The 13,216-nt window shown below is 37.4% G+C and overlaps 1 protein-coding gene and 1 long non-coding RNA gene across 3 annotated transcripts; both read left to right on the top strand.

Moving 5' to 3' along the window:
* Positions 1 to 1,288: 1,288 nt before the first annotated feature.
* LOC108259606 (high choriolytic enzyme 1) lies at positions 1,289 to 6,107 on the top strand. Its single transcript, XM_017459227.3, has 8 exons — positions 1,289 to 1,443; positions 1,621 to 1,651; positions 1,778 to 1,843; positions 2,586 to 2,738; positions 2,823 to 2,940; positions 3,054 to 3,232; positions 5,428 to 5,509; positions 5,616 to 6,107. The coding sequence occupies exons 1-8, from the start codon at positions 1,375 to 1,377 to the stop codon at positions 5,740 to 5,742; spliced, it is 825 nt and encodes a 274-aa protein (XP_017314716.1). The 5' UTR covers positions 1,289 to 1,374; the 3' UTR covers positions 5,743 to 6,107.
* A 4,181-nt stretch (positions 6,108 to 10,288) lies between these two features.
* LOC128629276 (uncharacterized) lies at positions 10,289 to 12,997 on the top strand. 2 transcript variants are annotated; one of them, XR_008393618.1, is made up of 3 exons: positions 10,289 to 11,609; positions 11,736 to 11,776; positions 12,667 to 12,997. It is a non-coding gene; the product is annotated as an uncharacterized LOC128629276 (long non-coding RNA). The 2 variants fall into 2 exon arrangements; XR_008393619.1 differs by having other exon boundaries at positions 11,739 to 11,776.
* The last annotated feature ends 219 nt before the right edge of the window (positions 12,998 to 13,216 follow it).

The raw sequence follows: 13,216 nt of genomic DNA on the forward strand, positions 1-13,216 counted from the left end.
CACATGCGCAACTGCAATTGTGATATTGCTTTTATACAACAGTTCTATAAACAAGAAATTAATATTTGGTAACAGATTTCTTGCACAATATGGCTACATATTTTGTTTATTTTTGCTCTATCAACAAAAATATTTCCCAAAGAAGTGACAGTTGGACAGAGCATGTTGCCATGCCAGCACACAGACTGACTGACCGTCTATAGTAAGTATAGTAATGGTTTCACTGTAACAAACTATTGCTATCAGCACTCTTGGAACACTGCTTGTACAATCGGACTGTTGGACCAGAACTAACAGTTGTATATTATGAAATTAAACATTTTCAAGTCATGCACTGGTGCTGAATAAGGACAGAATGACCTTTGACCTTTGACCTTTACAATGAGCTTTGAACTTCCACAAGAAAATTTACACCCAACTTGATAGTAATTCTTCAGTCATCAGTGTTCTCATTAGATTCATTATCTGATTTATTGTATCTATTTATACAATTGTCAAGCTCTCATCAGAAAGTATTCAAAAACCTACTGAATTAATTACTTAAACAAAAAAGGCAGTGTTAGTGGTGGTAGTTAATGATTTCCTTAATTTTATTATTATAGTCTGTGGCCCGTGACTGCATAATTTTTCTCTTTCTGGCCCACAACAAGAAAAGTTTGGACCTGGAGAATAGCCTTGGTCTACACTTTGCTGCTCCACTATTCTGGGAAAACTTTCCAGATTACTGATGTTGGGCAGTAAGGCCTGGCTCAGATAGCATAGCTGTTCTCTGTCACTAACCAGACCTTTTTAATTAGACAGTTCTTGACTCCAACTAGACTTCAGAAAAGTCGCTAGCTTAGAGGCTTAATATTTTTTTAAAACCTAAACAGTGAACTTTTAATCAAATGTGACTATTTGTGTTTTATTCAAGCAGAATGTGTTTGGCTGTTATTATGATTTGGATGAAGATTAGATCACCTGTTATGAATAATTAATGTAGAGCGGCAGGGTGATTGTTGGGCTAGAGTGAGCATTTTCTTAGTTTCAGGGTAGGTAAATGGTTAACATTGAACTAGAGTTAGGGTTTGCATAGGGTCTGGATTTGACAGCGGTAGGGTTCTAATATGGTTCAGTTCTAACAGTTGGAAAATTTCAAGGAAGTTTCACAAGTGTTTTTAAAAAAGTGGTGCATGTGAAATATCAAGGAGACAAAACCGACACTTTTATGTAAGATTTTCTAGTTCCCTTTTTTTTGATTTGCCATAACCATTGAGAAGCAGAAGCTGAGTTCTGTGAAAGAGAAGTGGTAAACTCTTATGAGTGTATTTAAACTGTACTTCTGCATGAGCATTCTTCAGTCTCGGTGCTGCTACACTGAATGTGACTTTCATCATGTACCTGATTCAAGGCATCATCCTGCTGCTGCTCAGCATCAGTCTAGTTCAGAGTCATTCCATAAAGGTGAGCTAACAGAAATTAACATAAAATAAATAACAACAATACATAAAATATATTATGACTAGATTTGACTAAATCTAAAAAACACCTATTTCAATAACATATTGCTTTTTATTTGGCATCTGCATTAGTACTTAGTAAAATATCAGCTCACAGACATTTTAAAAATTTCTCAACCAGGCATTGGCTGATGTGACCTCTGAGGAGACTGGTAAGATGCTACTTGATTCAGACTTTTTATTAATTTATCTTTACAGTTTTGAAATTTTACAGCTATTTTTTGTTGTTTTTGATTTGTTTTGTTTTGTTTAAACTAATTTTACCAAATTCATTTCAGATAACAGCATCGACCAGGATTATTTCTCTGTATCTGCCAGAATTGAAAGAGCCAACAAAAATGCTGGTAAGAGTGGAAAAAAAAAACTGCACTTGACTTCTTGGCCCTGTTTAAAAAATAAGGCTGATAATTGAGGTATTACTTTATATATTGTAGGTACTTTTGTGACCATCTGTACAAGTGGTAACCAGAGAATGGTGTAGCTGTAACAGTGTAATTGTTGTGTTAGAAAAAAATACATTATGAAGAGGTTAGGTATATAATAAAATCAAATCTGTCCGCTTTCTATTAAAAACTGAGGGCACAGCACAGTACATTCTTAGCTGTAAGATATGACAGTGATAGATTTTTCACTTATAGATTAAGCATCAATATTTTATTTGTAGAAACAATTGTCTGAAATACCTTACAACAAATGTCTATTCTGCTTTCCTGTGCGACTTTGTTAGTGTTTACTTACATGTGAAAGGACTATAAGACATACTGTTTACGAATATCAACTTTTTCCAAATATTTGATTAAACATATGATGTCCACTGATGACTGTCTGATTCCAATCTAATAACTGCTAGTTCTTTTTTTCTGGAACGTGCATTCTCATTGGAAATAGTTTCATTGGTCATGGGACATGTTTTAAACTGATACATATTGAAAGTACAATTTATCATTGAAGGCAATATAAGAATTGAAGTGTTCAGTCTTCCTTTAGTTTAGTAAAATAGACTGTACACGTTTTCTTAAAATATTTCTGAAAAAGTAATGCGTGTACTACGAATCCCAGTGTAGACAATTTTGTTTTACTGGACAGGAAAGCCAAAGGGTGAATTCACCATTACACATGGTGACATAGCCGAGTACACTGAGCTCCAGAATGCAGATCCATGCACTTCTCGTAGGTGCAAATGGCCCAGGGGCAGTGATGGGAAGGTTAAGGTGCCCTTCACCATTTCCACGGAATATTGTGAGTATCACTTTTCACCTGGCTTCAAAGTAAGATGTGTCAGAGCTCCATTAGCTATCATTAACAAGCTTCTCTTTCTGACAGCATCCTCTGAAATAAGTGTTATCCAGCGTGGGCTGGCCTCCTTCCAAAATTCAACTTGTATCCAATTCATACCTCGCACCAATGAAGAAGACTTCATTAATATAATCTCAGACTCTGGGTATGTCAACAGTTTTAATATTGGAGACCATTTTTCAGAAACATATCGATTTAACTCCCATCCAGTCCTCATGTAATGAAAGCAAGCTTGAGAATGTATTCTTTCCTGTACAGGTGCTACTCTTTCGTGGGTCGCAGGGGTAGAAGACAAGTTGTGTCCCTACAACGCAATGGCTGCGTTTTCCATGAGATCATCCAACATGAGCTTCTCCATGCTCTGGGCTTTCATCATGAGCAGACTCGTAGTGACCGTGACAATCATGTCAGAATCCTCTTGGAAAATGTTATACCTGGTGAGTAGAGCAGAAATTACACTTGTTATTTCTTAGTAATAAAGTAATAAAGTCAACTGTTTTGTGTGTGTGTGTGTGTGTGTGTGTGTGTGTGTGTGTGTGTGTGTGTGTACACTGCATGAACAATTATTAGGCAAATGGTATTTCTCAACTTCATCTTATTGGTGAACAAAAGCAATTATTAGGCAACTAATTAAAAAATATAATCACTTACTTGTTTATTCTTCAGTCTTAAAGTATTATCTAACAAATAACTAATATTAAAAGAACATATAACAATTAACAAAAAATTTTTTTTGGCCCTTCAAAACAGTTCAGTAATGAATACAGCCACCTTTCTTTCCAATAACCACCATGAGCCTTCCATTCATTGAATCTGTCATTTTCTTGATCTGTTCATGATCAGTTTTAGCTGATGCAGCCACCACAGCCTCCCAAATTCTGTTCAAAGAGGCGAATTGTCTTCCCTTACTGCAAATCCCAAACTTGAGAATGACCCAGAAGTTCTCAGTAGGATTTAAGCCAGATGAGGAAGGGGGCCAGATCATCATTCTGTCATCTTTGATGCCTTTTCTGGCTAGCCAAGCAGTGGTGTAGCTTGAGGTATGCAATGGAGCATAGTCCTGCATAAATATCATGGCCTTCTTGAATGTTGCTGACTTCTTCCTGTACCACTGCTTGAAGAAAGTGTCTTCTAGAAACTGGCAGTGGGGTTTGAGAGTTGATTTTCAGTCCATCTTCAACCTGAAATGGTCCAACTAGCTCATTATTAATGATACCAGCCCACAGCAGTACACTTCCAGCACCTTGCTGGTGCTTCTCTCTAACTGGTACTCTGTGCCCATTAGTGAGCCACCCACAGGCCAAGATCTGCTCCATCTAGAGTCACTCTCATTTCATCTGTCCATAAAACATTTGAGAAATCTTTAGGTATTTCTTGGCCCATCCATGATGCTTTAGTTTGTCTTATTTAGTAGTGGTGGTCAAGTTTTAGGCTTCTATACCTTCGCCATATGGTGGCACTGGAGGCTTACCGGTAAACTCACTTTTTTTCCTTCTTAAGTCTTTAAAGTCAACTTCTGCCTTTTCTTCTCTACATTTTGTGACCCTGTAGAGTATTCATAACAAAGTGTTTGATTGTCTGGTGGTCACACATTATTAGCTTTGCGATCTCTGATAGGCATGTTACAATTTTTGACTTTTCAGTCACCGTTAAATTTCCTTTTTGGGCCGTTTTGCTGAGTTATAAAAGCTGCCTAATAATTATGCACATCTTATATAGGGTGTTAATCACTTTAAGCCACAGCCTCCTTCATTAAACAATTAAACATCACCTGAAAATAATCATACTTAGTTAGCTTTAATTTCTATACTGTTAAGACTTGGATAAATATGCTTATATCTATGCATAAGTCAGTAATACTGACTTTACTAATGCCTAATAATTGTGTGCACATATATATATATATATATATATATATATATATATATATATATATATATATATATATATATATATATATATATATATATATATATATATATATTCTGTTTGATATTTTATTTTAAAACACTGAAACTCAAATAAATCAATTATTGTTAGGTGACATTGGATTTATGTTGGGAAAAATTTCACAGAAACGATTAGAATTTGAGATATTTAATTTTTTTACTTGCATTAGTAAAGTATTCAACCCCTGTGCTGTGGAAGGTCCCAGTTTATACCATAGAAAGAAACTGCCCTAACAAGGACACAGTACTTGAATACTTATGTAAGCAAGCAGTTTTTTAAATAAAATATATATATATATATATATATATATATATATATATATATATATATATATATATATATATATATATATATATATAAATCCAATGTCACCTTACAATAATTGATTGGGTTTCAGTATGAAATTTCAGTGTACCATTTGTAATTCAGTAGTGTGATAGAATTGGTCAGCGGTCTGAATATTTTCACAAGGCACTGTATACTCTCTCTCTCTCTCTCTCTCTCTCTCTCTCTCTCTCTCTCTCTCTCTCTGTCTCTCGCTATATATTGTTGAAATTGGATAGGGAAGAACATTTAAATATATGAATGTAAAAATGTGCTTTAGGTAATCTTAGAGGCCTTTCTCCTGACAGTCAAAGAAGACAAAAGAAACAACATAATTATGTGATAAATATATTCACAGGACAAGAGTCCAATTTTGACATAGTCAACACCAACAATCTGAACACCTCATATGACTACAATTCTGTCATGCACTATTCAAGGTAAAGTATTATTCTCTTAAGACCCCCCCCCCCCCCCCCCCCCCGCCCTTTACATATCTAATTGTTTTGATGCCACATTGTAAATGAACACACTGTGCTGTTCCAGGTTTGCTTTCTCCAGGAACAGGCGGCCAACTATCATCCCTATACCAGATAATAACGTTCCCATTGGACGTGCCACTGAGATGAGCCCCAATGACATTCTACGTGTCAACAGGCTCTACTGCAGTTAAATGAGTCATTCGTAACATCACCAGTGTATTTCAAATGCTTTTAAAATGCTTTAAAAAAAAAAAACTGTTTGCAATAAGATTGAAAAGGCTCTGCTCTTGATGTAGTCTGATACCCCTCCCCCCTCGACCCACCCTTTAAATTTCAGCAGCCATCTTGGGACAATTTGCTTAGAGTTTATAGTAACATTTCATGTATTCTGCTTTTCTACTTTTCGATTTTTACATGCAGTGCTCACTTTGAGATACATCTCACAACAGCAATGATGATTACAAGCTGTTGTTTTTGTTGTGATGAAAATGTATTTGGAATCCCTTAGAAATTATGTCTCTCAAACATCTATGAATAAAGATAATGTGGCTGGTGAGTGTGGTTTTGGTCCAAGTGCATTTGACAGAACTGAGAGAAATTTGTACAATCCTTCTTATTCACTGAGATGTTAGGTGCTTGATTGTAGTCATGGTAAGTTAGTAGGTGAAAATGTAACTCTAAAGTAATCCTACTTCCTAATCCAGGAAGTAGCTGTGATTTCTTTCCTTTCAAGCAATGTTAGCTCCATTCTAGCTAGGTAATATTATTCACTTTTGAGGTAATATTTTCCCTAATGCAGTTTTGTATCACATTTACGTTTACATTTACATTTATTCATTTAGGGACTTACAAATTAGAAAAATACAAGCAAAGTGATATATCAAGCAGAGAACAATACAAGTAGTGCTACCATACAAAATCCATTAATTGAGTTCCAGAAGAAGCAAAGTGCACAGAGTAGAGGTGTAAGTGCAATTTCTTTTTATTATTTTTTTTTTCATGAGTTGGTTAGGTGTTCACGGAAGAGGTGGGTATTTAGCTGTTTTTTTGAAGATGGTGAGAGATTCTGCAGTCCGGATCGAGGTTGGAAGTTCATTCCACCACTGAGGAACAGTTAGCGTGAAGGTTCTGGAAAGGGACCTTGCGCCACGCTGAGTGGGAACTACTAAACATCGGTCGCTAATCGATCTAAGATTGCGTGAGGAAACGTAAGCCTTCAGGAGAGAGTTGAGGTAGGAGGGTGCTGTACCAAACAAGGTCTTGTAGGTGAGGTTTTGAAGACACTGCGCGTGTTGGGAGAACTACCGATCTTCTCTTGGTAGTATGTGGCTTTAGCAATGGAGATGCTATTGGAAAAAGAGGAGAGAAGTGTCTGGTAATTGGTTAGGTCAGTTGGGTTGTTAGATTCGCGCCATTTCCTTTCAGATGCTCTTAGTTTGGCCCGGTTGTTACACAGAGCTTCTGAGAGCCTTGTTGTGATTTGCAGTTCCAAAGTCCGATTGAGAATGAGATGGAATCTGCAGAGGCCACATTCAGAAAGCGTAGGTTGTCCAAGTTGCGTACGTTCTGGGAGAATGCCATGGTCTGCGCCTGTGGCAAATAACAGGGATAAACTGATGACACATGTTAGTGTGTGTAAACAGGTAACAGAAAGAGGAATAAAGGGAGAAAAAAGTATACTTAGCTGCACATGTGGTGTCTTGTCAGTCTTATCACCTATATCTAACTAAAAAAGTAAGGCAATGACCTTAATAAATAAACAGCCTACTTCATCACTTCAATATGATGATTTCACATTTATTAGTCAATTAGTCAATTTACACAAATAAATGATTAATAAACCTATATGCAGTTATTATGAAACTGCATAATTTGATATGAAGTGTAACACATGAGAGCAGTGATTTGTGCAATTAGCTGTACAGCTCTAAATATCCACAGGTCATTGCTAATTCCCACTTTTTCTAAAATATTGCAGATGTCTCTACGTACAGGGGTCTAAACTTCTGTAAATATACAACCAATTCTGGCAGTAGGGGTGTGTCTGCCATTCATTTTGAGAGTGAGGTCCTTTTGTCTCTGTTTTTGTATTAGGGAATTAGGGAAGTACATTTGTATTTTGGTTGTTTTTCTTTTAGGTAAAGAAGCTATCTAAACAAATTTCTTTTTGTTTATTATTTTGGCCTTGGCCCACCCTGAAGTCATGGCCAGTTGTTTCTATGTACAGTTGTATATACACTTGCCTATTGTGACAATATACAACGTTGCTGAAAGCTGTTGGGGTCTGTCATTCCTGGCTTCCCTTATTAAGAGATCTTTCCCTTGAACAGCGACTTGGTTACTCTGTGCAGCCCAACCTAGACTGGAACGTAACACTTTATTTAATGATTGTAATGAAAGAAACGATTGCTGATATTTGTGAAAAATATTTGCTAACACTGTTTACTTTGTATTTCTTGAGTCTCCTTTTCAACCCAACTGAAATAGATTTCTCCTTGTGTAAATGGGCATTTTTCTTTTTTTATTCTTCAGGAAAAATGACTGACAGATAATCTGGAGGGCTTTTGAGCAGGCCTACATCGGGAAAGATCCGTGTGATGTTCCTCCTGAGGCATATGATCCTCTAATAAATTCAGTCAAACAGGATGTTGCCTGTAATACTGTAAGAATGTTGTACTCTTACACTAAAGCATGCTTGTTCATTATGTGTAAATACCTTTATTTGTGGATACACTTGTACTGAGACTCTTGCTGACCTGCATGACTAAATATTTTCTTATAGCTATGAGAAGAGCTCCTCATCTGCAGTTTGCAGATTCATAACATTTCCAGTTGACTGTAACTTCTTTATTATTGCCCTGATTGGGGAAAATGCTTGTGCTATTTTCTTATAACTACCTCACATTTTGTGAAGCTCAAAAACCATTTGCTGCACATCACAGCTATATTCCTTGGTCTTACCCATTGTGATGAATGACTAAGGGAATTTGGCCTATATGTTATCTCATATTTACAATGCATTTTGTTATGTTACAGCCTTATTCCAAAACGGATTAAATCCATTATTTTCCTTAAAATTCTAAAAATACCCCATAATGACAACATAAAAGAAGTTTGTTTGAAATCTTTGCAAATTTATTAAAAATAAAAAAAAAAATTAAAAAGCACATTTACATAAGTATTCACAGCCTTTGCTCAATACTTTGTTGAAGCACCTTTGACACCAATTACAGCCTCAAGTCTTTTTGATAATGATGCTACAAGCTTACACTATATACCCCTGTGAAAGATGATATCATGTTTGAACAATATGCTGTTCCTAGTCACCCAGGTTTACTACAAAAATGTAAAATATCAATGGGAATATACTTCAAATATATTTTTCTTATATGAATTCATAAGAGTGCCAATAATTGTTGCACACCTTTATTTAAAAAAATAAATAATTTTAAATATCACAAAATCAGGGTCCTGTCATGGCCATCCCTGTCCCCTGACAAGAAATCTCCAAAATTGAAGGATTATGTATGGAGGAATTGTCTCAGATCCCTTGCCATGTATTTTCCAACCTCATCAGGCATTATAGGAGAAAACTCAAAACCGTTATCTTGGCAAATGGAGGTAGCCAAAGTATTGACTAAAAGGGTGCCAATAAATGTTGCACACCTATATTTAACAAAGATATTATTTTTTTGATAAACCTGTGCTGTGTTTGCAATTGTTTGATATCCATGAGAGCAGAGTATTTTTGTGAGATTTTTTAACAAAAGACAAAAAATTTAAACAGTAAAGAAAATTTTTAACAGCCTTCTTTGCTCATATTTACCAAGGGTGCCAATATTAGTGGAGGGAAATGCCTTTGATGATGTGAGGAAGAAACTTTGAGAGAAACCAGACTCAAAAGGGAACCCATCTTTTTCTGGGTGATACCAGATAATGGGATAAATAATTACAGTATTACAGTTGTGAAGAGCAAAGACAGTACAACATCTGTTGAAAGGATGTTTGATCGCTGCGTAAAATAAATTTAAAAATCACCTGTAGCAGTTTGTAGGAAGGGCAAATTTGCATTATCCAGGTGAGATTATCCATTGAAGCAAAAGTTCAGTTTTAGGCATAAACAATTCTTGGGAAGTGACAGTAGATCAGGTAGAGGTAAAAAGCAGGAAGCTGGAGGGACAGATACAATTTGCATTAGTATATCAGCTATTTCCATCTACCATCTACTATCTTGGTAACAGGCAGCTGGTCAGAACAAGCTAAATTTTTAAGAAGGTCCAGAATACACTGATACTTTAAATTGATATGTAAAATTTAGTCCTATAGTTGATTGTAGTTTATTTCGTGGATATTCTACAGAACCATAATTTATAACAATTTGTTTTTCTAATACTTATCTATTGGTTTCTGTGCAGATGTTGTTCTGGAGCAAAACAAAAACCATGGTACATGCATTTACTGACAACAGAGACTACTACCTGGTCACATTGGAGGATACACTGCTTGGATTTTTGTTCGATAAACTGACTTGGTGCAGCAAAAACGAAAGCAAAGGTACATATTCGTAAAGGTATGGTTTGGATTGAAGTGCTCATGACGCGAATGAATGTAAGGATTATCTGTGTACATGCTGCTTCCAGTCTGTTACACCATGGCCAGCAGATGGCACTGTGGCGCTGCTTACTAGAGACTGAACTGGGTGAAGTGGACACGTGACGTTTGTTTTGGTTTGTTCGCTTCATGTTTGAGTTTGTCGTTAATTTGCCCCAGGTGTCCATGTTTAGTATTAATTATGTTGGGTATTTAAACCCCTCTGGTGGCCGCGCATGTCGCGCGATATTATTTGTAGCGAGATAGCTGAGATTGAGGGTCACCAGTATTGAGGGTCACCAGTATTGAGGGTCACCAGTATTGAGGGTCACCAGTATTGAGGGTCACCAGTATTGAGGGTCACCAGTATTGAGGGTCACCAGTATTGAGGGTCACCAGTATTGAGGGTCACCAGTATTGAGGGTCACCAGTATTGAGGGTGTAGCGTCTAGGTTTGACATGCTAAATGGTTTTTGTTGTCATGTCCTGTTTCCTGCCTCGACTCTAGTTTTGTGTTTTCTCACTAGTCCTGTATAGGCTGTGCTCCCTGTGTTTTGTTTGTTTGGATTGTTAAAGACCTTGCTCCTGTGCTTACTTCCTGTGCACTGTCCTGTTTTGTTATAGAATATTGTGCCCCAAGATGGAAGTAGCAGGAGAGCACTGTCAGGAAATTTCTTTTATTGGAACTTCCTGACACTGGAGTACTACACCTGGCAGTGGAAGCAGCAGGAGGAAGCTGTGGTCAGGAGACACCAGGCAGAGTATGAAGCTGTGCAATGGAGGCAGCAGATGAAGCGGTTAGAGGAAGAAGTAAATCAGCTGCTCTGTAACTTACTGCTTCAACCCTGTCCTGTAGAGCAGAACTACGCTCCACCTTGCTGCCCTGTGGAAGATCCAGTCATGCTGCCCAGTCTGGAACTGAAGGCTAGCCCAGAATTTTTTTTTGGGGGGGGGGGCAATGGGGACAGTGGAGCTCCAGCCAGAGGCCTATCTTGAGGTCTCAGCTGTTGAGCTCCCCATGGAGGTCCACCCGGTGACCTCGGAGCTCCAGCCTGAGGCCTATGGGGAGGTCTTGGCTGTGGAGTTCCTGCCTGCCGAAGAAGCCATCCTGCTGCCATGCACAGCCGAGGAAGCTGTCCTATTGTCCAGCTCAGCAGTTGAAGAGGCCGTCCTGCTGCCATGTCTGGCCGAGGAGGGTGTCCTGAGGGTTGGCAGTTTTGCCATGAAGAATGTACAAAAATTTCAGGATCCAGATGTGCAAAGATGAAGATATTTCAGAGATGACTTGCAGCTGTAATTGCTGCCAGATGTACTGACCCTGGGGGTGTATACATATCCAGGGCACTATAAGCAGAGAAAAATAAAATCTGCACAGAATGCATACATTAAAAAAAATGTTATGTATTAAAAATGTTATTCAGTTGTAGTAGTTGAGAGATGATAGCAGTGCAGTTGGGACCAGCCACAGGTACATCCTCAGAAAGGATGTGTTAATATCCTACACTTTTTGTGTTATTTTTATTTGAATGCATCATCCAACTCTGAACTTGACTCAAATTGAATGTTTGTTGCTTTGACCTTTTGATTGTGACAGCAGAGTTGGAGTCCTGAGGTGAGGAAACAACCTGACCACCGGTAAGTTAGTGTACATTGCTATTTAGTCTTAATGCTGCTGAAAATGCCTGGCCAAGTTTAATATTTACTCAGGGAACTATCAATGTATTCATTGAAACACAGCAAGTGATTAACTTTATATTGGTGTTATGCTACTAGTGCTTATTTTGGCTGTGAAATATGGACTGAGGTTATTCTGTAATTCTCTGGGTCTGAATCTTATCTGAGGCTCTGAGTTAGGGTTAGCTAGCTGCATGCTGTCACCAATCGCATGAGGGATGCTAAGCTAAAGGCTCACCTGAGTTGATAACATTGCTTTAGCATACACCTCAACGTAATATTAGACATTCCCATTACCTTTTTGAAAATTAAAGATAACATAGCATTACAGCTATTCACCATGATGTAATACAGAGAGTAGGTTAATGTTAACTACATTTAGCAGGTGTTTTGGACAAGGCAAGCTGTAGTAATTGGCATTAGGAGGATGGGTTACAGCCGTGTTTCCTTCATGTATTCTGTGAATGTTAATGCTGGTTAACAGATGCAGAAAGTCAATGGCTAACAGAACTTAGCTGGCTCAGTAATTTTGAAGCCAAAATTTCTTCACAAGGTTAACGTGACATAGAGGATGGGGTTTAGGTTAGGATGCTTTCCGTCATCTCTGTAATGTTGGGTGACTGAAATAAATTTGGCAGTGATGTGCTAAAGCCAGGAAAATAAATATTTGCAAGTTAGCTAGATTTTCCTGGTGAGTCTACAGTGCCATTTTGTTCATTGGGAGAGTGGAGGCCACACTTTCAAAATTACACAATTTGGGATTATGTAACGCAATTTCTCAGTTGAAGACCAAAGGCATTTGTCCATATTTTGTAGCTAACAACTAACCAATACTCTTTGCTCTTTTACAGCTTTTGAAATGGAAGGGAGTGGGACTGTCTCCCCAGATGGCAGGGAGATTTGTAAGAAGACGCATCAACTAGAATTCTTACATCTCGCCTGTTTAAATTATTTTAATAAATGTCACCTGAATTTCATGCAATTGTTTTTGTTTATTTTCTGAGCATTTTAGTAGAACTTTAGCATACATAGTTATTTTTTCCACATTTGTGTGGAAATGTTTAACACATAGCGTGTGTTAAATGTACTAATGCACTGTGTTGAAAGAAAAACGTGTTGTCCTTAACTAGATATGCAGGTTTGTTAAATTGTACAGTCACAAAATCCAGGGAGTCAGATCAAAGTGCAGTGTATATTTAATAGTTAAACAACTAATCAGACAGGAAAACAACCAAAAAAAAACTAGAACTACTAAAATAAACACTGCATGAAGAGTTGAATCTGGATGTAAGTGGAAATGGTAAACTCCCACTTAACTGCAAGTTTGTCAGATGTATGAGGGTAAAAACAAACCCAGGTTATGCAAAACTGTAAATGTCCCCAAACAACCATGTATGTCAA

The sequence above is a fragment of the Ictalurus punctatus genome, chromosome 27 (assembly GCF_001660625.3).
Source record: "Ictalurus punctatus breed USDA103 chromosome 27, Coco_2.0, whole genome shotgun sequence".
Taxonomy (NCBI): Eukaryota; Metazoa; Chordata; class Actinopteri; order Siluriformes; family Ictaluridae; genus Ictalurus; species Ictalurus punctatus.

Coding starts and splice junctions, on each gene's coding strand:
- LOC108259606 (XM_017459227.3), top strand. CDS start 1,375: ATGTACCTGATTCAAGGCATCATCCTGCTGCTGCTCAGCATCAGTCTA. Junction 2,739..2,822: donor CACCATTTCCACGGAATATT/GTGAGTATCACT, acceptor TCTTTCTGACAG/CATCCTCTGAAATAAGTGTT. Junction 2,941..3,053: donor AATATAATCTCAGACTCTGG/GTATGTCAACAG, acceptor TTTCCTGTACAG/GTGCTACTCTTTCGTGGGTC.